The sequence below is a fragment of the Falco naumanni genome, chromosome 12 (assembly GCF_017639655.2).
Source record: "Falco naumanni isolate bFalNau1 chromosome 12, bFalNau1.pat, whole genome shotgun sequence".
NCBI classification, from domain to species: domain Eukaryota; kingdom Metazoa; phylum Chordata; class Aves; order Falconiformes; family Falconidae; genus Falco; species Falco naumanni.
Window position 1 is genome coordinate 21,639,768 of NC_054065.1, and position 27,366 is coordinate 21,667,133.

At 39.9% G+C, this 27,366-nt stretch overlaps 1 protein-coding gene across 1 annotated transcript in view; it reads left to right on the forward strand.

The window, feature by feature from the left end:
* Positions 1 to 27,366, forward strand: part of HHAT (hedgehog acyltransferase) — a 161,384-nt gene that overhangs the window by 12,170 nt on the left and 121,848 nt on the right. The window contains exons 8-9 of the mRNA XM_040612122.1: positions 8,616 to 8,766; positions 24,770 to 24,805. Coding sequence (XP_040468056.1) covers positions 8,616 to 8,766; positions 24,770 to 24,805 — 187 coding nt within the window. The remainder of the gene's footprint in view (positions 1 to 8,615; positions 8,767 to 24,769; positions 24,806 to 27,366) is intronic.

Consider the following 27,366-nt stretch of genomic DNA (forward strand, 5'->3'; position numbering starts at 1 on the left):
GAAATAATAAAAAAAACACTAACCCCAAAACAAACCCTGACTTTGAGTTGCAGTGCTTGTTTAAAAATGCCAGTGTACACCATTAGTATTTCTACTTCCATGGCCATAAATGACAAACCTATCTAAAGTAACACTACTGAGTGCACACAGGTATAAAATAAAGAAAAGATAGTACCTGGGAGAATGTGTTACTCAGCAGTAAGAGAAGTATTTTCCCTTGTCTGGAAGCAGTTAGGCAAATACGGTTCTAGAACCAGCAATATACAAAATGGTGCATGTATTGTTTTGGTGCCTGTGTGTTTAACTAACAAAGTTGCAAGGTGCCTTCAGTATTCCTGTTTGTGCATTAGCTACTATTAGTACTTTCTGTGAATTGTATGGTTTTTCAAACTTTTTAAATTTTTAAACTTCTGTCCTTTTGCAACTCAGTGAAAGGTCCTTTTATGTCAAATGTCACCTTCTCTTCTCCATGCCCTTTACAAGCTAGTACCTGCATTACTGTAACAGCACTCAACTTACGTTATCTCATTCCTCCCATTTCGCTTCCAAATGCCTAGTTGTGTGTGTTCTGCTCTTCTCAATGTGAACATGTCAAAATCAGCACAGTTTCTCTCTTTCTAGAGGAAGCCATTTTCTGTCCCAGGTACCAGTGACAGGCAACTTGGGAGGAGTATTAGGGGCATGGTTGGAACATGCAGGGATGCAATGAGGAAGGCCAAGGTCTATTTGGAATTAAATCTGGTGAGGGAGGTCAAGAACAACAAGAAGGGCTTCTTCAAGTACATCAGCAGGAAAAGGGCAACTAGGGGAAAACGTGGGCCCACTGCTGGATGAGGTGAGTGCCCTGGTGGCAAAGGACACCGAGAGGGAGGAGTTACTAAATGCTGCCTTTGCTTCAGTCTTCACCACCAAGGCCAGCCCTCTGGCTTCCCAAATCCTGGAGGCAAGAGAGGAAGTCTGGAGAAAGGAAGACTTTCCCCTGGTCAAGGAGGACCGTGTTAGAGATCACTTTAGCAGACTTAACACCCACAAATCCATGGGCCCCGATGGGGTGCACCCGTGAGTGATGAGGGAGCTGGCAGATGTTATTTCTAGGCCTCTGTCCATCATCTTTGAAAGGCCACGGAGGACAGGAGTGGTGCCTGAGGACTGGAGGAAAGCCAGTGTCACCCCAGCCTTCAAAAAGGGTGAGGAGGACCCAGAAAGCTACAGGCCATTCAGCCTCATCTCCATCCCTGGAAAGGTGGTGGAACATCTCATCTTGGAGGTCATCTCGAAGCACATGGAGGAAAAGAAGGTTGTCAGGAGTAGTCAACATGGATTCACCAAGGGGAAATCATGCCTGACCAATCTGACAGCCTTCTATGATGGAACAGCTGGCTGGGTAGACCAGGGGAGAGCAGTGAATGTTGTCTACCCTGACCTCAGCAGGGCTTTTGCCACTGTCTCCTGTGATACCCTCATGGGTGCGCTCAGGCAGTGTGGGTCAGGTGAGTGGACGGTGAGGTGGATTGAGAAGTGGCTGAATGGCAGAGCTCAGAGGACTGTGACCAGCGGCACAGAGGCTGCCTGGGGGCCTGTAGCTCGTGCTGTTCCCCAGGGGTCAGTGCTGGGTCCGGTCCTGTTCAACTCACTCCTCAGTGCCCTGGATGGGGGGACAGAGCGTACCCTCAGCGGGTTTGCTGGCGATACGGAGCTGGGAGGAGCGGCTGATACACCAGAGGCTGCGCTGCCATTCAGAGAGACCTGGGCAGGCTGGAGAGGTGGGCGGAGAGGAACCTGATGGAGTTCAATAAAGGCACTGTAAGGTCCTGCACCTGGCGAGGAACAGCCCCTGCACCGGTACAGGCAAGGGCTTGACCTGCTGGAAGGCAGCTCTGCAGAGAAGGACCTGGGGGTTCTGGTGGGCAGCAAGTTGCCCGTGGGCCGGCAGTGTGCCCTGTGGCCAGGAAGGCCAATGGGATCCTGGGGTGCATTGGGAGGAGCGTGGGCAGCAGGTGGAGGGAGGTGATCCTGCCCTCTGCTCTGCTCTGATGAGGCAGCATGTGGAGTGCTGTGTGCAGGGCCAGGCTCCCCAGTTCAAGAGAGACAGGGAGCTACTGGAGAGGGTGCAGTGGAAGGCTACGAAGGTGATGAATGGGCTGGAGCATCTCGCTGGTGAGGAAAGGCCGAGAGAGCTGGACCTGTTTAGCCTGGAGAAGAGAAGACTGGGAAGGGATCTTATCAATTCATAGAGATATCTTAGGGGTGAGTGTCAAGAGGACGGGGCCAGGCTTTTTTCAGTGCTGCCCAGCAACAGGACAAGGGGCAATGGGCGCAAGCTGCAACACAGGAAGTTCCATTTGAATGTGGGGAAGAACAGCTGGGTTTTTTTGAGTGCACAGGCTGCCCAGAGAGGCTGTGCAGTTGCCTTCTCTGGAGGTATTCAAATCCTGCCTGCACATGATCCTCTGCAATGTGTTACAGTGGTTTGGAGCAGGTGATCTCCAGAGGTTCCTTCCAGCCCTGACTATTCTGTGATAACCCAGCTGGGCTGTGTGTTTCTTGTGCTGTGTTACTGTAGTGCCTTAAAGGCTCAGAGGGCGTTGTAGCCTTGTTTCACCCTTTGCTTGTTGAATAGCCTGCATTGGCTGTGTAATCTGTGTAGATAAAGCCTGTGTGTTGAATAAACTATGATGTGGCACGTGCTTTCCTGTGTTGTTGTACTATGGATGGAAGAACTGCTGTAACTGAAGTATTTAAGCTATCTCTTTAATTGCTGTTATATGCAGGTTTTATGTAACTGTCAGGGCAGGTTTCAGGGTTGTTAACTGGGTGATAATAGTACTGGGCATTGTGAGCAGAAGACCAAAGACATTGTGTGTATAATTCATATAAAAGTAAAACCTTCAGTTCTCTCCTGGTCACTCCTATTTTCCTGTTACTACTCTCCCTGCATTTCTTAACTTGTGCCTGGCAGCTGCCAGTGGAGGCAGCTTACACACCTACTTACATAGTGATTTATGGAAGTACATAGTCAACCTCCTCAGGGCGAACAGGTCCCATCCTCTGTGCGCCCAACCCCTTAATGAGCAGGAGTGTCTTGTTGCACTATGGCTCCTGAATTTTGGGGGGGTTTAAATGAAAAATGGTTGGAGCCCAAGCTGAAGGGCTTCTGAAGAAGTGTAGCTTCTTAAAACTCTTCTTCATATTATTTAGAAGAACTTCTCTAGTAAAAGAGAAAATGGACATTCATTGTTTAAGCTCTTCAGCTAGATGGCATAAAAATCTTGTTGTTTAATTTAGTTTTTTTGCATGTTGAAGATTTTTAGTTTGTTTTCTGTCTGTGATATGAGAAAGAGCTGATTGTATCCATGTCTTCCATGGACTAAATACAGATCCATAATATTTTTGTTTTGTATCCCCTCCCCACTACTAGTCTCCACATGCCACATAAATGTCAGTTTCTTCTCACATGTATTTCTCCTCACTAGTTTCCTTTGGCATTCTGCATGTACTTTATTAAACTTGCATGCTTAAATTTCTGCAAGCAGTGTCACTGGAGGCCAAATCCCGTATGTATTAACAAAAAGCTGTATCATATGCCTCTGAAAAAGTGTAATTTCATGCTGAGTATGCAGTTGTATTCAGTTTCCTCACTGGCCTGTGTTTTGTGCAAGTATAACCTCCAAGAAGAAATGTTGATCTCTGTACCCAAGAGTACTGAGGGAGCTACTGGAGGAGCTCACCAAGCCACTCCATTGTTTTATCAGCAGCCCTGGCTCACTGGGGAGGTCTCAGAAGACTGGGGGTACCCAGTGTGATGCACATCTACAAAAAGGGCAGGACGGAGGATCCAGGGAACTACAGGCCTGTCAGCCTGATCTTGGTGCTGGGGAAAGTTATGGAGCAGATCACCCAAGTGCCATCACAGGGCACATGCAGCACAGGCAGGAGATTAGGCCCAGCCAGCCTGGGGTTGTGAAAGGCAGGTCCTGCTTGACAAACCTGTCTTTGATAAACATCCGATAAGATGGCCTGCTGTTGTAGCACACAAAAACTAGTAGGCTGCAACAAGGCTTTTACTGTCTACTGTCTGTGCTGTTTCTCTTTCCTCCAGAGGTCAGGCCACACTGCTCCTCCTCCATCCTCAGTGCTATTTAACTACTTGGTGGGAACAAGCTACAGCTGCACATCGTCCTTGTCAATCAACCCACTGCCTTCGAGGCAAGGTCACAGCTGCATGTTATCAATGCTAATCAACCCACTGCCTCCATTCCTCTACAGCCCGCCTAGTGGATGAGGGAAAGGCTGTAGATATTGTCTTACCTGCACCTTAGTAAAGCCTTTGATACTCTCCCACAGCATCTCCTGGAGAAACTGGCTGCTCATGGCTTGAATGGGTGAACTCTTCACTTGGGTTACAAGCTGGCTAGCCACCTGTGCCCAAAGAGTGGTGGTGAATGGAGTTACGTCTGGCTGGTGTCTGGTCACAAGTGGTGTTCCCCAGGGCTCAGTACTGGGGCCAGTCCTGTTTAATGTCTTTATCGAGGATCTGAACAAGGGGATTGAGTGCACCCTCAGTAAGTGTGCAGGCGACACCAAGCTGGGGGGGAGTGTTGATCTGCTTGAGTGTGGGAGGGCTCTGCAGGGGGGTCTGGGCAGGCTGGACTGATGGGACGAGGCCAGTTGTAGGAGGCTCAACAAGGCTCAGTACTGGGTCCTGCCCGTGGGTCACAACAACCCCACGCAGTGCTGAAGGCCTGGGGAAGAGTGGCCGGGAAGTGCCTGGTGGGGAAGGGCCTGGGGTGCTGGTTGAAGGCTGGCTGGACATGAGCCAGCAGTGTGCCCAGGTGGCCAACAGCATCCTGGCTTGTATCAGAAATGCTGTGGCCAGCAGGACCAGGGCGGTGACCGTCCCCCTGTACTCAGCACTGGTGAGGCTGCACCTCGAATCCTGTGTTCAGTTTTGGGCCCCTCACTTCAAGAGGGACGTTGAGGTGCTGGAGCGTGTCTAGAGATGGGCAGCGAAGCTTCAGTCAGTTCTGAACTAAGGAGGTCATAGTAGATCGAGTACTGGGGCTCTTGTCAGGGAGGAGTGTCCTGCTGTGAAGAAAATGCTGTAGCTGTGTGTAAAGCTTGTCAGTAATCTTACTTTTACTGATTAATGGAGCTGGAAACTCTTGATGCCTCTTACGATTGCTGGTATTATTGCTGAGATACATCTGTAGCCTGTCTGCTCCAGTGTGGAGCCATATTCTTTCATGGAGATCTTAATTTGAGGGAATCCCTGCATAATTTTTATTTTTTTTCTGTAGAAGAGGCACACAAAAAATAAGAGAAAGGGTACATGAACTCCTAAAGCCTGATGTTTGTGACTTGCCCCCAAATTCTGAGCTATTTTTAAATGTCTGTTTCCTATTAGGCTTGTGCCATGTGTCAGTAACCCTTTTGAAATATGACTGCATATTTATCTCTGATATGTGTTTTCTAATTGAACCTGCCCTGGTAACTTCACAGAAACAAGCATCTACAATTAATGCCATAGGGTCAGTGTAGGTGCAGAAAGGGTAAATTTGTGCTGTTGTGCTCCTAATAAAATTGCCTGCAAAGTTACAATTCTTGACTATGAGTTTTGGTGATGGTTTATGGACAGAAAAATGCTAAGTGTGGTTTCTAATACCTGGATCCAAATCTTTTGTCATTTACTTATGAAAATGTTCTGTTTAACTTCTATCAAAAAATATCAGGCAGATTTTTGAGACTATGAAAAATAAAAGAAAATCTGAATATTCTAATTTCTAATTATCCTTGAAACAAAGCTTTATGAAACTTCAGAAATGCAGTTTTGCAGTAATTTAAGGAAGGAAAATATTTGAAGGTCTATAAATGCATTTTTAAAGCATAGGGAAACTTGGAGTGTTTAATAAATTGAAAATACCAATTTCTATGTAAGTTAATTTAATCTGGGACTTCAAACAGCTTGACTGTTGAAGTGCTTGGGTTTAAGATTGTGTTTTTACTTCAACTTGGTATTTTTTTATCCCTTAACACGTTCAGTTTTAAAAACTGTAACTTTAACAGAATCCTTTGAATTAATTTATTGTGGGGGAAAGATAGCATTTATGCAATACTTTTTTGCTTAGGTGTGTTTTTAATATACACTTGATACAGCTTGTTTCCAATTTAAAATAGTGCTTGTGTGTGAGTTCTTTTTAAGCTTTAAGTTGAAAATTAGAGAACAAATTATGTGATATTGTTAATGAATTTTAAAAAAATTATCTTTGATCTTAAATTTCTTTTTTATTTCATGTTTTAAATTAGGTGAAGCAGTGTGCTTCTGGCTGCTTTGTGCTAAATGGAGCAAATGCAAAGCAGCTGGAATGTCTCAGGTATGCAAGAAGGTTTAAAGCTTGTGCTGTTGCTAATGCAGCCCAGCTGTTGTGTGGCTGTGAATCTTGCCCTTAGTTTTCCATGTGTGGCCAGAACTCTGACACAGCTGGCATGAGTTGAAGACTAATGAGAACTTGATCTACGTGTTTTGCTAGGGACCTTCACATTGCTGGTATTGTGAGTCTGAGAGTTGCCGTACGCAGAGTAGCTAGTGCATGCCAGGTAATGATTGGTGATGTTATGTGATGTCTGTGTTTCTTTGAGATACCAGTGCTATTGAGCTGTCTGCTAGTTAACAGTAAGTACAGCTTAGAGGTATGTTATTGGAGATGGTGAAAATGCTTTTTTTTCCCCCCTGACACTTGCATATCATAACTTTGTATCCAAGAACTTGGAATCTTTCATCACTGTATTTAAAATCAAATGTGTTGGTTTTGGGTCTCGAGAGTGGTAGTCTGTGTCTCTCAATCTCTTTCCATCATGTGCAGCCAAAGGATTTTGAATTTTACCAGTGTGCAGACAGCTGTGATCTTCCTAATTGGTTTGTGTGGGTGTCAGCATTCAGCTCTCCAATGAAATTTTTCAGAAAAGAAATGAGAAACTGAATGAGATGGGAATTAAAGCAGAAAGTTGGCTGTATAGATGATTTAGCAGTAATCTAGTGTGTAGCTAATTGGCTAGTATCCAAATTGGGCTTCTGATTGTTTGTTTTTCCTCTGGGGAAGAATGTTATTGAATACTAGATGACTGCTTCCCTGAAGGAAAAGATTCATGTCTAGGTGTTTTGTTCTAACATCGATTTTTATCTTGTATGGCACAACTGTTACTTATATTATGCACGTGGATTATGATATTAAAACTAAAAATGTTGGATTGTAGAAGCAAAAAGCTGGCCATGTGTAGGCCAGTAGGAGTTTTGCAATTTACATTGTTAATGCTAGAATTTCACCCTAGGTTGTTATATATTTGGTTTTAATTTTTAATGTTAAACTTTTGGTTGTCATGCACGGTATACTTGTTAGCAGAATGCAAAAGGAATGTTTTGCTAAAAAGAAAAAAAAGCAGATTATTTAAATGTTCATGGACTTGTACTGCTGAAAAGTTTGTCTCCAAGGAAGTCTGCTGTAAGGTTTTAAAATTACATTGAATATCTGGAAAGGAAGGAGATGCAACAACTACATTTTATAATTTGTTTTACTCATCCAAATTCTAATAAATTTACTTTCCCTCATTTGGGATTAGCTTTTACTTATGTCAGGTGTCAGTCAAGTGGGAAAATTCACCAAAGTTGGTGGAACTTCAGGGTTAACTCTCACCAGTTTCTGCAAAGGTTGGCCTCTGCTTTTTACTGTTTTTTTTTTTCTTCTTATGATTATTGGTCAAATACCATTTTATTCAGCAGAAAGCATTCAGAATATTAATAGAATAATCTTGCTTTATCTATAATGCATTCTTAGATTGTTACTTGCATGAGTAATAACTCTAAAAATAGCCAGTATGATTTTCATCTCACATCTGTGAAAGATGCTGCGTTTTGTGCCATACCCTAGGGTTAAGCTGTGAGCCAACACACTGCTGGAATTTTTCCTTTGGAAATCAGGCAGCTAAAGCACCTTAAGGAGGCCTTTTTCCTGTGTGTTTCAAAACTGAAATATGCCTTGAGCGTTATACCAAGTGGAGTTCAGTCTTCTGTGCCTCAGCTGCAGCAGGAGGGATCTTGTAGGTGATGGTTTGGGGAACACAAATAATCTGACAGTACATGGGATGTTTGTGGAGCTGTCAGGATAAGCTGCAAAGATAACCATTTATTATACCTGTTCTGGAGGAACAAGTGAAGAGTGTTTGGGATTTTTTTCAAAGATAACATTTATTGTCCCTGTAGTACGTGTTCAGTCCTTATATCAGTGTGTTCTGATTTTTAGCTCAGGGTAAGTCAGTATTTGTCTTTCATAGCAGTCAGTACCCACAATCCAATGATTTTTGAAAGTGAAACTACAGATGCTTACTTATGCCTTCATATTGGAATGGTGGTACTAGTCTGTGTGTGCGTGCCTAAAGTCATAATTGCATGTGCTTGTGTCCTATAGCTGTTGCAAAAGCAGGTATTGTACGTCCCATCAACTGATGATGCTTGCTTTAGTCTTTTGAATAATGGCTGTTTGGAAGTAAGCAATGTTACCAGGTTTTTAAAATATTTCAGGAGTCATTTAAGGTATGATTTTTGTAATTTTTTTTTCTTTTAGGTGGCCTGGCTTTAGCTCAAGTACTATTTTTTTATGTGAAATACCTCGTTCTGTATGGTGTTCCTGCCCTCATTCTTCAAATGGATGGACTCAAACCTCCAGCTCTGCCTTGCTGTGTGAGCCTGATGCACAGTTTCACTAAAATGTGGAGGTTAGTCATTATTGCTTTTCAGATGGTTTATTACTGATATATGGCAGTCAGTGTGTAAGAACATGCATATGTGTGTTTGTGGTCACATACACGTTTGCTTTCGTGTCCTTGTGTTTTTTTCCCTCACCCCCATGATTCATTTTTAGTGCTTTGTAAATGAACTTCAATTTGATGGTTACTTTTTTCACACTGCAGAGGGCAGGGGCAAGCATCCCTTTCAGCTTTTTCATCCTCTTAATTATTAGAATTGCTCAGCCTACTTAGCTTCACTAACATAGCAATTATTCTTTCCAGATATCTATTAAATGGTTCATTTTTCAGTCTTGGTCTAAACCCCACATTTCAGCTAGATATTTGTATAGAGAAGGAAAGAAATGCTTGATTAATCACCCTATGAGGAAAGCTGTAGTTATAACACTCTAGCGTGTAGTGTCATGCTAGACTCATGCAGCAGAGAAAGTCTTCAACACATTGAAAGTAAGTACTATGAAAAATGGGAATTATTTATAATGTAGGATGAATTTCTGGATCCCCTTTGCTTTTAAAGAGTTTCAGCACAATATTTCACAAAAAAAATTACCAGTTTTGAATCTTACTGTTGCTTTAAATCAGTGTTCACTGAAGTACTTCTGCTGAAAACTCTCCCAGGTGGATTCTGCTTGCTGCTTGGCCTGTGTATATCAGTGGATTCACTTCTTTCCCTTGTTTTCCTCTGCACTGTGTCTGTAGTTCCTTCAGTCAGTGGGGTGCTGTGCCCCAGAATTCTAGAAACATTTCCTGAAATGACTTAGACTTGTCAGCTTTTTAGTGCAGAGATTTCTCTTGTTTTGTGTTAGTGCAGAGCCTAGTACGACAGTGCTTACCTTGTTTGGTCTCTGAGTGCTTTGTAATACGAATAAAGCTTTTTCATTTTAGTCATAAAAACAGCGGGCCTGTTATTATCAGAGCTTTATTGGATGAGATTTTAATTTTGTTTCAGGCTTGAAGCTAGATGTAATGAGAAGGTTTTGTAGTTTGTAATAGTTGGCAACTGTAGGTATGTGGTATTCAAAGAAATGCAGCAGAAATAGAGTGCAAAAAACAGATGAACTGTTAAAAATTATTTGATATACTAGCAAATGCCTTAGTTTAAATTCTCTTTCAGGGTTTGAACTGAACTTATGACCTACAGAGTTAATACAGAAATCTGTGGTTCTTACCAGGCACTCTCCTGAGAGCAGCATCACTTGGCCTGATGGCCCTCGCAAGCTGAGTTGCAAACAGCAGTGTTTTTTTTTTCCCCTGTCTCGCAGTTATTATTCCAGGGAATCTGTGTATTGCTCTGGAGGTGCCAAATGAAACTGAACTTCAGCACAAATACTAATGACGCTGCTGTGTCAGGTAGTTGTAACAGACCATGAAAAGGTACTTTCTGCCTGTGAAGATGTGTGATGTATCACAGTAAAAGCATTGTGTATTCTTTAAAAAATATTCATAACACTCAGAAGAAAATTGAAACTAGTTTCTAAGTAGAAAGTTTAATTATTTTTTTTAAAGGAAAAAGTGCCAACTGCTGGTATTTACCATTTGCCCAAGTATTGCATTCATATGTGTATCAACATTCACTGCCAGAAATAATCCCATCTATGAGATTTTTTTTTTTGTTGTTGTTGGCTTTGAAGGCTGAAAAAATCAGTCCCACCAGCAGGGTGGATAGTAGAATTTCCTATGGCTGCTAGTGATTTATGGGTCATTCTCAATTATCTAAGAAATCTCATGTAGCTTACCCTCCGAATCTGTGAATTATGATGCCCTTATGCCTTTACAGTTAAACTTTTCAATCACTAGTACCTAGAGGCTTTGCAGTCATCTTATGTGTTTTGGTATGTTATAAAGGAATGTCAGTGTTAGAAGTGGGAATAGCCTTTGTTTTTAAAATGACTGTCTGAACTGAACAGGAATTGTGGAAATGATGGGCTTAGCATAAAAGCTAGCAAAAAATGATGAAAGCAAATAGCTTGTGTTGTAAAGCTTTATGAACAGTGACACTGTGTTTCCTTAAAGTGCTAAATACTTTGGTGTAGTTTGTGACTATGTGGGCTTTTATGTGAATATTCCTAACAACTTTATCAGAGTGGGTCAAACTTAAATGTACTTAAACGTTAATAACATAGTGCCTAGTTTTAAGCTGGTAGAGTGAGGAGGTTTGTACCAGACCATTTTCATAAAATAGTAGCCTGGTAAAACTCATTAAAGACTCCAAGGACCAGGCTGGGAAATGGAGTGGGGTGGAATGAGCCAGATGACATGGAGTGCACCACTGTTACCTGCTGGCTGGCATCTGGGAGGCTGCTCAGAGAAAAGTGCGTGTGTATGCTTGGCTTGCTCTTGCACTTCTTGCTGGTGTCCACTTTAGGGTACTGTCAGAAACAGAGTATTATGCTAGCTAGGCTTTTGGAAGATCCAGTATTGCTATTTTTATCTCTCAAAGCTATTAGCAGTGCAGATTTTGAAGGAGAGAAGGTAGCCTGAGGAGAAACACAAAAGGAACATCACAATGTAAGGAATGCAAATACACTAATAAGGAGTCTTCCACCACCACCTGGTGTCCTTTGAGCATAACAACAAAGCTTTTGAGCTTACACGTCAAGACCAGGGTCACTTATAATCAGTACATGCTGACATAATTTACTCTGCAATACAGCAGGTGGAAGAGCTTTCAGCCAGGAAGGTAAGAAAGATACCATAGTATGTCTAAAATTTCTGGAGCTGAAAGGCAAAGCAGGTATTAGAAAACCAAATAGGGTACTTTGCTTCCCTATTTATGGTACTAAACAACAAAACACATTGTGTCCATTCAAACTTAAAACCAAAAGAATTTAATTTAAAAGGAGTTATCAACTTTATAGTAGAATCTGCCTAATTTGCATTGTATTCCATCAAGACAATCCCAGCATCAAAAAATCAGCAATCCTGTTTATCATCTCAAGACAAATACAGGCGTTCAATGTGTTACTGTGGTTTCATTTTACCAGTATTATCATTATCTTGCTAAATATGCAGCTATATAGCTAATAAATGCATGATAAATTTATTACTATTCAAAAGCTTGATTATAGCTGTGAAAAGGAGTTTCTGAGCTCCTGATTTCCAGATAGGGCAGCAGTTCAGTGACATACCAACTTACAGTTTTTAATGTCTGCTTTATCTTAAGCCATGAGGAATTAAAACTTTTGTTTTTTACCAAGGTTAAAAGCAAGGTCGTTAATCATGTGAGAGCAACCAGTGGTGTTGGAAACGTGACTGCTTTTAAAGAATTGGTCAAGGCTGATGCCTGCCATACAACTTTTTAGGTGGGGGCGTGGAGGAGTGGTGTGGGGTTGAATTGTGTAGGGTAGCTAGAAAAAGCTGTGCTACTGCTGACACTTGCAAATCAGACCAATCTGGAAAAATATCCTAGTGAAAGAGTAAAGGTGTGGAAACTACAGAAACAATAGGTAGCACGTAACTAAATCCTGTATCGCTTTTGACACATTGGTAAATGACTGGCAATATATTCCACAAAGAAACTTAGTTTGTAAATCAGGACAAGACTTAGCACAGATGCTGTGTGTGGAAAAAACATGCTTCCATTTTTATGTTTCCATACTTGTGTTACTGAGTGTGGCAAGTGCTTTTTTGCAAAGATGTTGGACACATTGATCAGATGTATTTTGACATGCTATGGGAACAGCATGGCTTAAGAAACCAGTTATTTCTGGTCATAGACTGACACAAAATGTGCAGAAGCACAACTCTTCTGCCTTTCCACCTTAAAATTTGCACATTACCAAGTATCTTATCCCAAAATAATAGAGGCAAATTTGTTGGGGACAAATTGTGCTAAGACTTTTTGCATGTTTAATATAGGTTAGCCTCAGCAAGGGTAGAGGTTCTTCAAGAAGACATTAAGAAGTAGAATTTGAAAGGTAGATTTCACAGGAAGCAGAATTTCACCCAGTATACAGAGAATGGAGTTGAAGAAATGCTTCCAGATAAAAAATAAAATAATGCAATGATGGAGAAAGATCTGGCATTTTCAACTACTATACTGAAAGTTCTGGACTCCACCTTGTATTTAATACCCTGATTCTTGACCAGACCGGAGTCTGACATAAGTCAGCCCCTCCATTTTCTTGTGTGCTAATGGGTGGACTAGGAGGGCTGTATTTTGCATATACAGACACATACACACTTTTATATGAACATATGTTTATGTTCACACAGATGTTTTGGTGACATCCAAAAATGGCATCTGGGTTATGATTTGAAAGAAACTGTCAGGAATTCAGTCTGGTTTACCTGCATCATTATTGCAAAAGCATTGCTTGCCTTATATGAGGAAAGTGGTCTATATGCAAGGTTTCAGTGAATTGCTCCAAATTATGGATTAGAATTTTGCTGTAGGCTCATCATATTCTCTGCTATAACCATGCCATAGAAAATGGATCTACAAATGAAAATACCTCATCTGCCTTTTTCTTTCTCATCCTGATACCTTTTGTCTATCTTCACTGTTGTTCTTGAAACCTTCCCTGCCCTGGAAACAGTTCCTTCTGTATGTCTATCAGAAAGGGCCATACAGGGTATTTTCCCTTCTTTTCAGATTCGTTTCTGGGAAGATGTAAGTCTGATACTGGTGTTATGTGTGAGTGTGAGCACAAGAGATCACTGTGACCATATGCAGTAATTTTGGAATGCTGAACGCAAGCAAAAATTTACCATCTCTTACTTCTGGCTTAAACACTTGATAATATTTACATCTATTTGCCTATTCTTAGTTTGTGGTGAGGATCGGAATAGACTTTTAAACATGGAAAATTGATTTTCTGACCTGGAGGGGGCAGGGAAGAAGTGATTTTTAGTCTCTTTTCACCTGTGCTTCTCATGGTCTCAGCCCAGTTTATCATGCACTTCCCTTCTTTGGGCTTCTGACTTTTGTATTAGAATAAATTATTTTGGGAGTTAATTCTTAAATATATCAAGACAAGTGACTGAAAGGCTTTATGTTATAAGATATCATTAAAGAAATTTAAATAAGATCAGAAATGGTGTTTCTGTCAGTGCTTGATTTGGGAGGCTTGCCTCCTGAAATTCCCAAATAGCCGATGTCTGGCACAAGTTAACACATAGTTGTCCAGCTGTCACTTTGCTACAGCCATGCGCAGTCTGGATGACATCCCTGCCTCTGGGCTCAGAAAAAGGTGCCTTTACAAGGGGCTTGTATTCTACCAAATTCCTGTGGGAAGCTCTTGCTTTCTGTTTGAGTATCGTAGGGCTCCTTTGCTGTGGTGTTTCTGGATAAATTGATAGATTGTCTGAAATTTGAGATAGCAGGTTTTCTCCCTAAGATTCTCCTTCCTATGAGTGTTGGTCTTTGATTATATGCTAGTAATGACAGCAAATAGCTGTCATGCAACCTGTCATTCAGAGGTAATTACAAGGAAAAAGGAAGGAGCTAAATGATGGGTCAGACTCCTTCCCATGGCAGGTAAGAGTCATTTAAGTTGCAAATCCCTGAACAGTTTTCATGAGGGAAGGAGAGGTAGGCAGTGAATAAGAACTCCACATCTCCATGGTAGCATGGAGAAGGGACTCAGCAGGAATCACCCAGAGCATGGTAGAAGCTTGAACGGCACACCCAGACCTGTGGCTCAGACCTCTTGCCCACCTTGCTGTAGCAGGAGTTGCAGCAGCAGCAACAGCTGCTTCCCAAAACTGCCAGAGGACCTTCACTGGGGTTCTGCACCTTGGGAGGGGATGCTGTCTGGGGATCAAAGCAGGGATGCTGGGCCAAGCCTACTTGTGCTATGAACAGAGAATGATGTTTTAAGTTCTATAAAAGAAAGCCCTAGCAGGCAGCTTCAAGAGGATCAGTTATTTTGAGGTGGTTTGTTTTTTATCTATCCTGTATTCTAGACAGCTGTTTCTGAAAGCTTTCTACTACCATGCCTCTGATGGGACTTACCCAGCAGCTGAAACTGAGACAAGAAAAGGAAGGACAGGTTTATGCGTATTTCCCTTTCTCTTGGAGATTGGGAGTGTCACTTCTGGTATATTTGCAACCTTAGATTTTTTCAAAGAGAAAGTTGTTCAGTGTGTTTTAGACTGTGTATCAGGTAAAACAAAAATGGCTTTTGATGATCTAGTTTCTCACTGGTTTTAATCTTAAAAATGTGAGTGCTGCAGCATTTCTATTTAAAAATCAAAAGGCACCTTTTCCCCACCCAATATTTTTAAAAGTGATCTTGAATTATGAAAAAAAATATTTAAAAGCATATTTTGATTAAATAAATTACACGCACAGTTTTGAAGTGGCCTGGTGCTCGTGACTAAGAGCAAATTGTACTGAAACCTTAAGAAGAAATCAGTATTTCCAAAGTGTGCAGAAGTCCAAATACATCAATGCCCATGAGCCATGTTAAGCCTCCTTTGGCAAACTGTAATACCCTGAAGTCATAAGATCTGGTTTGTGTGTCCTGTGTGGACAAGTACACCAAATTGGATCCCAAATCGGTAGTAAAAATAACATGTATAAGAACAGTTTTTCATGGAAAGCTTGTGTTTGCATAGATTTGTGGATGATGTGCCTTAAAAAGCTTAAAGAATACTATATTTCATTCTTGAGAAGTTTTTACAGGGTCTTTGAAGATGCTGGGTGAGAGTCTCAGACAGAAAAGCGTTCTTTTTTCCTTCTGCTGGTGTGTAAGGACCAGGGTTTAATGTAAGGCACATCTCTCTGTATGTCCTGGCCACCTACAACCCCTGTGGTACTTGTAAGCAGTATGCTCTTGTGTGACATACACAGCTGCTATGCAGAGTAACGGCTGGAGTCAGGGGGGTCTTTTGAAGAGAACCCTCCTTAGAAAGTCTGTGGAGTTATGTGTAACTTAAATGTTACATCTGCTTACCAATATCAGAATACTTAAGCTGTTTGCCCCAAAGTTGGGTATTTAATTGCAGAATTAGTGCACAATTTTGGTAGTGGAATAACTTGTTTCCAAGTTGAAAATTAACCCTTTTCCTGACTTACTGACTTGTTATATTTTTCAGTAACTGTTGGAATGCTTAAAACCGAACATTGATCTGTGACTCATTATTTTTAGCTAATGTCACCTAAATAGATGATAGACACTTTAGTCCTGGACTGGTTAGTCATTCTTTTGCCGATAGAGACAAAAAAATTAACTGCTTCTGATGTCAGCCAAATTAGTGCATGCTACAGTTCTTACCTACTGTACAGCTCATTTTGCTGGTTATATTAAAGCTTTAAAAGGCTCCTTAAATCTCTTCTGTAGAGAAAAAAAAATGTCTCTTTGGAGTGTAAAAAGAGACAATAATGAAGCATACTAATCCTTCTTGGGTCTAAATTGCATAATTATTGGAAACTTATTTGCATAGTGACTGGTTTGTTACTGTAACTTGAATTTTTTTAACAAACAAGCTAAGCCCACCTACTGCTGATCACCCATGAAGCCCATTCTTCACAGTATTTGACATGAGCTCTGCATAGATACGAACTATTACTGCTGCTCACTACCACTGTAGAAAATGAGTAATGACTATTAATAAACTTCATTGTTCCATTTGCAGTAAAGATAGGGAACTCATAATAATTGGACAATCGCACTGCATTGCAAGAGTCTTACTTGAGGAAGACTGAAGAACTTACCCTATGGGAGTTTGCCACTAATAATGGGCATTAGGTTTCATCACTCTCCGTGAGCTACCACAGGCTTTTGAAGAATCAGGGAAGGTATAAAATTAAAGTAATATTTCTTTTGAAAGGTTCTAGGAGAGAATACAGAAGTAACAGAATACAAAGAAGATTTGCTCTTTTTAAGAAAAGTATCTGCTGAACTGTATCACCAAGATCCAATGTGATGGATCTGTGAGAAACAGAACTAATTTGTCTTAAAGCCTCCTAAGTGGGCAAACCTGTGCGTAATCTTACATGAACATCGGCAATGACTGATGTCTGCTTAAAATTCTGCTTGTCTCTCTGGTCAGGAGATTGTAGGGGTGGGGGGAAGTTGCTGTGTTAGATCATTAAAACTTTCCTCAGACTTTCTGATATAATACAGATTGTGTGTTTAAATTAAAATGAAACAACAAAACATCTTAGATTATGGATACGATTTTTAGGCTTGAGACCACTAGCAGTTTGTGTTGTCTCTTTACGTGGTCCACAAAAGAACTTTCTCCTTGCAGCTATCTTACTGTAGATAATTTTTGCTGTGCAGGTCCCCAGCCTGAGGTTCCAACTAATAACTGAAACTACAGATTTGGGACTTACTGATATTTTCTACTCGGAGGTGAAGGTGCCTTTAACAAAGTGTATACCAAAGTTTGACTGTATCCTGTGTTATACAGGCTGCCAGAGTCAGTCCAGGTATTTCTGCCTCTGTTGAAATCGGTGAGGGTTTTGCTGCTGATTTTGACTGGGTCAGTATTTCAGTGTGGATTTCCACCATTCTCATAGGTACAGGAAGCCCTAGCTTCTCCCTGCAATGCTATGCAGGAAATTCTTCACAAGTAAAATGTCTAGGGTTTGTTCTGTTTACCCTTAAATTAATCACATATTTACAAAGTACTGTTTTTGTGAGGTAAGGTGAATATTTACACATTGGCTGTATTGGTCCTGAAGAGCTCCACAGCAGTGAGTGGGAACTCTGGATGGAGGCACGTAGCACAAGCTGAATGCAGTGGCAGCTTTGGTTATTCTAATAATGGAGGAAACCAAAAGGCAACCTGGTACTGTTGAATCATTCCAGGAAGAAACAGAACATAAGTTCAAAGTGTTTTATCTAAGTATGTAGTGTTAAAATTCTAGCATATACTTAAGCAAGTGTCAGAGAATATGATATCTTCATGTATATACAAGTCCTGCTTATTATTAATGTAACAAGAAATTGCTTGTCAAAGACATGATATAAAAGCATTTGACAGTCTTCATATTTTTTCTTTAAAATAACAGATTTATCTTTTTTACTTTTAACTGCATTTTTACATTGAGACAAAAGAGAGCTACTACTAGTTTGCTGCATTGCAGGTGGTTAAAACTTAAAATCAAAGCTTGCAAAGAAAAGACAGTCTATTGAAGCTTGAGATCTAGGCTTAAGTAGTTCTTAAAATCTTGATGTTTAAAAGAATGTTGCGTTTCATTAAACAGGAGTTTTCTCATTGGATTGAGCCAGGATTTGCTTCATTGTATGTTGCGTAGTAAGAATGGTGATGTTTTGGTTTTCCATAGGAAATGATAGGAAAGCCAAAAGAGCTCCATATTATGTGTTTGTTTCTGATTCCAACGCCATATCAGTGGGAATACTGGAAAATCTATGTGGGTGAAATTCACCAAGTGTCTTGCACTAATTAAAAGACCAAAGTAAAAATGAGAACTCCAAGAACATGCTTGTATGTGGCAAGAGTCCCCAGAAAATGTGATGTGACTTTCAAGGTTCAGTGTCCAAAAGTATATTCTATAGTTTAGGTAGCAGATCCAAATGAGTGGTTGTATTGTAGTGGATCTCTTTTTTTTTTTTTTTTTTTTTTTTTATCATGCATCTTCCCATCTTCATTTTAAAAACAAACAAGACTAAACAGTCTGGGCTTTTTAGATGAATATTTTCCGTTTGCTTGCTATATTTTATTTCTGCTGTAAAATATCTTGTGGCAACTTGATTTTTGTTTTTCTGTTTTAGGTTGTGCATCTGTTTTCTAAATAGTGTATCCTAGTGTGGTGGCAGTTAATAGGAAGTGTGCTGATTGTCACTGAAGAGACAAGCTTTGCTGTGAAGGTGTAGGTTTCAAGTAAACTTGCAGAAAACAGTATGTCTGAATCCATGCAAGTTGTAGACAGGCAAAAGTGTCTTAAAAATATGGATGGCTTTCCCAGATCTTTAATAATGAAGATGATGATGAAGCAATTGGTAGCAGTCACTACCTGAAAAATACTTAGTCTACTAGGCGTACCCCCTCTAGGGAATTTGCTTCAGTAAATTTTATAGTTCACTGAGACATTAAATAATAGCAGTTACAAAACCTGCATATAGACTTTGCTATCTGCTTTCCCTGTAGTAATCTTATCTTCAGCGAGACTCTAAAACATGTTTGAGACTTATGTTGCACACTTGTAATTACTTGTAACTTGGAAGCTTTCATCTTTGAGGGCTTGCCAGTTGGGGAGGTTGCCACGGGCAGCATTGGAAGACAGATGAGCAGAAGTAGGAGGATCCAGAAATAAATGGTGGGGCATCTGTCAGGGGAATTCTGTCATTTACACAGTCTCTTGGGCATTCTGGCTCCAAGATATTACTTGACAAGGAGGAACAATGAAGCAACTTAAAAGCATTGTGCCAGTGAAGGCAACTGTCATTCAGTGACCTCTCCGTCTCCAGTGCAAAATGTCCTGATGTGAGAGACTCTTAGTCAGCAGCTCACCGGCAAAATGCCAGATACATTTGCAAAGGCTGCTAATGGAAGTGCTGGTCTTGCAAACACTGTTCTATGGTTAAATAGGACGGGCTACCCTGAGGATATGTGAATGAGTTACACTTTCTAATGTCAAGTTTAGCCATCTTTGTAAAAGAAAGTGTGGAGGGCCATTCTTGAAATGTTGCAGTGGCTACAATACTTCTTTTGAGAGATGTTAAATACCCACAGGGTAGAGTGCTGAAGCTGTAACAAATAATCCACTTGCTGGATCATCACCATAGATGGCAACTAGTCTAGCTGATTTTAAGAGATTTAAGTGCAATTATTGTTTGCCTCGGTGAAATGTAGGGTAGTGCTGCTGCTTGAACTCCTCCTCTGCTTACAGAAACTACACCATTCCTTCCTGCATTCAAAAGTGTTCATGTTCCAGCAGCAACATGACTGTTTTTAACGCATCTAGGATGTTTCTGTCTGCAATGCAATACAGTCTGTGGGCACACAGTATCACATTTACCTGTCTCCATATATGTTACTGATTCCGAACTCTTTAAAATGGCAAGCTATCTACCTAGATCTATTCCCCATAAGGAAGGGCCCAAAGTTAGAATCGTGCCGCTGTCTGCCTTTTCAGAGTGGTAGTATGCCATCTGCTTGCAGTGGGTATCTTTGCTGAAGTGCATGGTTAGCCAAATACTTCCTAGATTATGCTAAATGTTGCATGATTTGTTGTGTTTTGTTTCCAGGAATAGTGTGCAGCCCAGCAGTCCTTCAGGAGGAACTGACAGAAAACAAAGCTGTGCTGCTTTCTCTTGAGCACATGGTTTCAAAATATGGATATGGGAAATCAGGGTTTGGCAACTCCAATTACTGCAATTAGTTTCATAAAAAATGGTTCTAGTAATGAGTTTAACTTTAAATTGATTCATATGATCCTGACAGGTGCTTGGCACTTAAGTTTTTTTGGCTGTAAATTATTGGGAATGAGGTCTCACAGTCAAACCTTGTTGTGATTTGGGGGTCCTTTAGCCATCATACTGGAATTACGAATTGTAGTCCCTAATGCTGCTAATGAGTAGCAGTTTTCATCTAGGTAGGTGTGGCATCAGGTCCTTGAATAACATTGGTTGGCAAAACATCATTGAATTTAAAAGTTGTATACTGAAGGTTCAAACAACTCCTCTGCTGAGGAATTTGAGTTTAGACCTCAGCTAAAGGAACACACAGCCTTGTGGAAAGTGGGACCCATATGCAATCCATCGGATAACATGCTTGTAAAGAGTGCTGACCGGGGTGGACATTTTGATGAAAATGCTCAGGAGCAAGTCTGTTGCTGTGTGTCAATCTGTAGGTCCACTAGGAGCCACCGTGTCTGCTGACCTGTGCTGAGCTCAGGGCATCTGTCCAGGAAAGTGTGAACAAGGTCCTAGAAGGTTCTGACCAGTTTTTGATCCTGATATATATCAGCATGCACCAGCTTGCAATAGGCAGATACACTTGAAGAACCATGCACTCTTAAGTGGCAAGTGGTGAGCACAGGATTTCAAAATAAGGTCCAACTATAAAGAAATTGAACAGATGGAAATCTCAGAGTGAGTCTAAAGTACCTATGACACAAGAGGGAAACAGATGATTGGCTTCACTGATACCCTTATTGCAGCATGAACAGCAACTTATCACAGTTTTACTCATTTGGCTTTCAGATATGTATATACGCCTTTTTGTATCCTGGGGACAAAAAGGTTTTTGTACTTTTTTTTCCCCTGGAAATCATCAGATTGACAATTTCAGTGCATGTGCTGTTGCTACTGACTATGGTTCATACCAGCATGTTTCTGCCTTTTCATATCTTTTCTATATAAAAGGACTCTTTACTTCTCTCCCATCAGCTTTGTGCTGAATGCAAATTTGGAGGCACCTCATTGCATTATGCATTTAGCTTTCAAAGCAGAAACCACATGTCTAAAATAATTCTGAAAATGTACCTTGAGGAGAGAGATGTGTGCTTGCAGGCAGATATTTCAAAGATTATATTTTGGAAAAGGTCCTTGTTAGTTTAGTGTATGTATATTGTTGGTCACCCATTTCTAGTTGATGTACTGGGAAAAGACGAATTTGATTAGGAAAGATTATATGTATAATCTTTTGTTGAAATGTATCAGAAAGTAGAACTTCATGCTTAACAAAAGCATTAGTTGTGTACAGAACTGATTGAAAACTGCCCTTCAGAGGAATGCAATTAGAGTTGTTTTTATAAAGTAAATAGCTATTGAATTGTCTGTAATGAGCAACATGATTATGAAATGGAGGTTAAATATATCTCCCCTTTATTGTTCCACTGACTAGTCAAGATTTTGCTCTGTTCAAAGACTGCATTACTATTTTGAAAAACTAGATTTTACCCATTATTTCTCCAAAAATTTAAGTATTATTTTGCTACTGACATTTTAGCAGTGTAAGGAATTTAACTGGCAGAGCATTTTTTACTTGTATTGCTATGGATATCCTTTCCCTTGTTGTTTTATATTTTAATTAAAACCTTTATTTCAGAAAATTGTGCTCGTTATAGGATTTCAAAAAGCATTTGTGAAACTTTTATGTAACTGAGGCATCCTAAATTGCAGGGGCTACCAGATAAATCCTGTATTTTGCAGAGAAGCTCAGGATCAAATACACTGTTTGAAGCTGATTATAAACCATATTGCTATGTCAAGTAAATATGGGTGTACTTAGATAATCATGTCTGTGTGGTGTGTAATTGTGGCAGGTGTAATTGAGTTAATTGTGGCGACACCCTGTTGTGCCTGATAGGTGGATTCCTGTGATGTTGAAGGGGATCATTATGAAATGTTTAATAGAAATGCAATGTGATAACTTGTTCTTTTTTTCATTTAATGAAGTTGCTTACTCCACCCTGAGTTGCAGTCTGAACATTGCTATACAAACCCTTTTTACCCCTTTATATTTCCATCTGAGAACAGAAGGATTAATTACAACTACCAGATCTGTTTCCATTGCTACTTCACTGTACTTTAACTTCACTTGTAGACTTAAATACAGTATGTATTTAAATATGAACAAGTAGAACAGCTGAAAGTCTGTGATAGTGTTTTGTCAAAACCAGCCTCTAGCTTTTCAGTATTTTTGCCTTGCACACTCTCTATTCGTTATCCTAGGTGCTTAAAAGTGTATGTACCCAATATCCATAGCCTTAAGCAATCCCAACTATTTTTTTTCATTTACAGTTTGAAATTGTTTGGCCTTGTTCTTGCTTTTAGAACTAATCAATTACACTATCCTAAGGTGATTTTAAGATCTAGGTGCACACTTTGATTCTACTGTATATTCTCAAAATTCTGTTGGTCATAGTGTAGTTAATTTTTTTAACTGGCTGCTTACACTGAGAATTCAGGATCTTGGGTAGTATCAGTACAGCATCCATCTTAGGAATAATGGACCTAGTGAGGCTTTAATCTTTTTTCCTTCTTTTCATTTATTCTAATAAATTGTTTCTATGCATGTTCATTTTTAATACTTATTGAATACTTTGTGGAAATATTTCCATCAGTAAAGCCTGCATGAAATAAAGTATAAAGCTTTTTTTTAATAACAAGTGCATTATGTTTTGGTAACGGTGAAAAATGAGAGAAAAGATGGCATTGAAGTCCACAGCAAAGGTCTAATTTTCCCTCCCTGTCTGAGCCCACTCTGCCTCAACTTTGTCCACCCAACTTCCTTCAGCTCTGATCATCTCAGCTTAGCAGGATCATTCAGTTTCCATGTTCGTTGTAGGCCAAAGCCCTCTGGCTTTTCGTTCGTTGTCAAAAGTGGTGGTACTGTTATGCGCCACATCCCTGTCCACAAGAAGCTCAGTTGTTGTGTCCCTTCAGAGACAATAGCAGATGTGGTCATTGCCATTGCAGGATAGCTAGGAGAACTTGAAAAGATGAGCTTGGCTGAAGATACACAAGATGACTATTTAGCATATGTCTGTTCCCTGGAATTCTATGAGTTTCTTTTCCCCATCCCAGCACAAGCATACTGAAGTGCTTGGTCCTAGGAAGAAAAGTTTTTCAGAGGTATAAATGCAGACTGTGGGCAGCTCTGATACAAACAACTGGCTGTACAACACAGAATATTTTGGTGAAGAGGGGGAGCCAAATTACAGTATGTGTTCAGGCAAGAGGAACGCGGAAAGATAACTGGATACACTTCTTGCAGCATAATTACACAGTAATAAAACAACAATGTAAAATGGGGAATGATTTTAGGAATGTGAAAATATAGGTTTAATGGTGGCCATGTGCATGTTCCTGGCAGAATATTTTTTTCTGTTGCAAGGCAGCTTTTAAGTGGGAAATTTGTTCCCCTCATCATCACCCTGCTGAACCAGTGTTTCCCTCCCTCTTTAACTCCTAGAATTTCTACAGCTCATTATCTGTTGTTATCAGGATGCCATTAACTATCTGATGACTTCTCTTGTTCCAGGTAGGAGGCAGCACACTGCAAGCAATACTGTTAAAATAAAACCATGTTGTACCCAAATGACCAATCAGTTGTTTTTTTTTTTAACAGGGTTCTTGAGTTTAGTATATGCAAAAACGTTTTCTGTGGACAGAATGAAGCCCATTTCAGAGCAAGTCCAGCACTACAAACAAGACATTTGTGTTTTCCAATTGTGCTGTTATGCACACAGTTAATCTGGGATTACACTGATAGTATCATAAAACTGGCACGTACTTCAGATACTGAGTAAATGTCTGAAATCAGTGGATACCATCCTGTAGTATCAAGGATTTGCTAGTATATTGTTCGTGAACTTGATTCTGCTGAGCTAGCTGAGGGACAGCTGAGAAAAGGGAAACAAACACTGATGCTTATGGCTAATGTATGTTGTTAATGCTGAAGTTTTTAGGCGTGGTTCTTGTAATTTAGTGTGATCTAACTTGTACTTATTGTCAGAAATCTTCAAAGTTATTTTCCTCACCAGAGCTGAGTGGAACACACTTGTAAGGCCCACTTCTCAGTATATTCTGTGTATCTGAAGGAGACTTAAGGGGGTTCTTTGACTATTCTTTATCATGGAGAGAATTCACAGTGATCCGTTAGTGCAGTAAGAGCACAAAAGGGGAAAGGAGGGATGGCACAGTAGTTTTGCGTAGAGGATCATTGTGTATGTGACAGGAAACATGCAGACTCGCTGGTTTTCAGGATGCTTCCAAAATTATACAGAATATAAACAATTTATGCTTCGTGTGGGTTATACCACTCTGAATGTTACTGCTTTACTGAAGAAATACCCAAACAAGGGATTTGTGAGCTTTTTAACATGCATCTAAATCTTTCCATATGATGATAATCTTAAATTTCACATGTCATTACAGAAGGGAATTTGAATATTACACTTTTGCTTCTCTTTTATCAATTCCAGCAGTTTTATATTTATTTTTGGTATTACTGATTGTTTTGAAATGCAGTGTTTGTACAATACCTAACAGAGTAGTATTTTATTTTTTTTTAATTATTAAAATATGGTGAATCTTTTTTCTTACAGAAGTTTTGATGTTGGACTACATCGCTTTCTGGTCAGGTAAGCCAATAATTATTTTGGATTGCAATTTCATATTAAAAAGCATTTTTGTTTTAAGTAGAGATGGCTATGTGAACTCACTACTAATCAATAGATATTTTCTATAGCAAGATCCTCTTGTCTTCCATTTGTATATTAGTTTGAGAAACTTTTAATTTTTTGGCTTGAATATCTACCCAATGTCACTCTAAGGAACCTCTTCAGGTGTCCTTAAGTAAAACTTTGACTTGGGAAATTTCAGTGGCAGCATCCCACTTGCTGCTGAGGAAATTTTTTTTTTTTTTGTACTGAAAAAAACGTTTTCTTATTTTTTTTTCTTCTTCAGAAAAAACTGAAGGAAGTTTTTTCACTGGTAACACAAGCAACTCAAGTACCTTCATATCTTCTAATAAGGGCTTGAATTTTATAGAAAACTGTGACTGTAGAGGACAGTTGTATTTTCTTGATAGAGAACTTGATGGGTTCAATGCATGGGATGGACTATGTTCTGAAGGTGAATAAAGTGGGATAATTGCTGTGCATTTTGCTGACATTTAGAGGAATGCAGTGATTAAAGCAGGGCACTTCCAACAAGAAAAGGGAGGTTAATGTATTTGAATGCTACACTGAGGAACTGGTTTTGTTGTTTGGAGTTCTTTTGTGTGAGCAAAGTCACAAGCGTTCACTAAGAATGCGTTTGCATTCATTTTTAATAACATACCTATCACTATTTACTGATCTTTACAAAGAAGTGTGATGCATACCATGAAGTTTGCTATGATCTTCAGACCCTTAGAGATTTCAATCTCTCAGTTGTTTCATCCCCTGAAATGTTGCAGTATTCATCTGTGAAGAACTTTACCTTGGAAGAATGAACCCAGTATGTGAACCAGAGCATGCTGGTTGGGTCCCACCATAAGGATCAGGTGATGTTAGGCTTCCCTTGATTTGGCCTTGCTACTGAACTCATTACAGAAGCCTGCTAATTGCTCTTTACTATAGCTACTAAAAGAAGCATATAGCTACAGACAGCATGATAAATGCTTGGAAGCATTTCCCTGCCTTAGGCACAGCATCACTTGTAAGTGTTCTTTTCACTTTGTCCTCTGAAGTATCCAAGATACCCCTTCCAGATTCAGGTTCTCTAGTTATCAGTACTGTGGCTAAATCCAAGAAAAAATGGTAATTCTTTGTCCAAGGTGTGGGTGCCAGTTGAATAACAATACAAAAGGTATATCTTAAAGGAAGGAATACTGGGTAATATCATATTGAATGCCATGCTTTTGTGATTTAAACTAAATACAAAAACCGTGAAAGACAGGACATCACACAAAGCCTATATCACAGGGAAAATCAGGTTTGTTTTAATGTTGCCCAGGCAAACCCCTGCCCTGCCATCTTGTAACATTTGAGTAGTAGGCTTTGTAACATTAGGGTTATTTTATGTATTTCTTTGCGTGTAACACGACAGCTTTTAATGGATAGCTGTCTTCACTAAAGCCACAGTGTCAGTATTGCTGAAAATATATGTATTTCAGTGTGTAGATACAGGTTTTAGACTACTGAATGTATTTAAGTTCTGGTATTAGTTCTACAAAATCAGTCACATCTGTATTTTGACCAGTAGATTGTTTTTCTCAAATAATATAAGAAATGGAAATCATCATGCTTATAAATGGTTTAAAAATATGCTGCTGTTGTAAAGGGAATACAGTGCACAAGAAGGTCTCCTGGGAATGCTGACAGCTACTTAACCAAGGATAGAATCATGGGTCAGCATTGGTGTTCTAAGTTTGAGCCCCTGGTATTGCTTCTGCCATAAAATATGCTTTCACTTGTTTCATATAAAGGATGTAATAAGATATTATTCTCTTATACTGCATTGCTTTACATCCTGTGGAGATGTGGTACTGGAATTGTATGCTCATGCAATCGCTGGACTGCAAATAGCCATTGAATGTGAATGATTTGAGGGTCAACTTAAACTAATGTGTCGTATCTTCAAAGCCAGCTGTGGGTTCTATGCAGCGTGGTGTTCTATTTCTAACCTTAGACAGCTTTAATACTTCATTCTCAGTCTGTCAATCTACCCATGTTTAACAACTTGGGGAGCCATCAGGTACTTTCTCTGTAACTGTACTGCTAAGGAGGAGATACTGTTCCCTTCTGTTGTAGCAGCATGCGTTTTGCTTGGGTTTCCTTAACTAGAAAAAAACAACAATCATTTGTTTAGTAGATGAATTTTGGACTAGGAAACAGAGGACTTGGTGTTACATCTCTGCTGTTGGTCTGCCATGTGACCTTTAGAAAGTTACTGCCTTTGGTTTTGCCTATTTAGACGATCTCTGCTCCTGAGAACTTGCAGATGTTCTGTGTTCATATAGTATCTCATAAACGGTCCTCTTCACAGTTTGGGTTTCTAGTGTGAAATACAAACAGTGGGGAGGAAGAAAATCACACCCAAACAAACCAGAGTTGCAGGAAGTGTTGAAAATCTATAAATTAACATTTGAAATGTTCAAGAGATACTATGTTGTTTTAAATATACGGATGCCACAGTGGAACAGAGAACCCAGTATGAT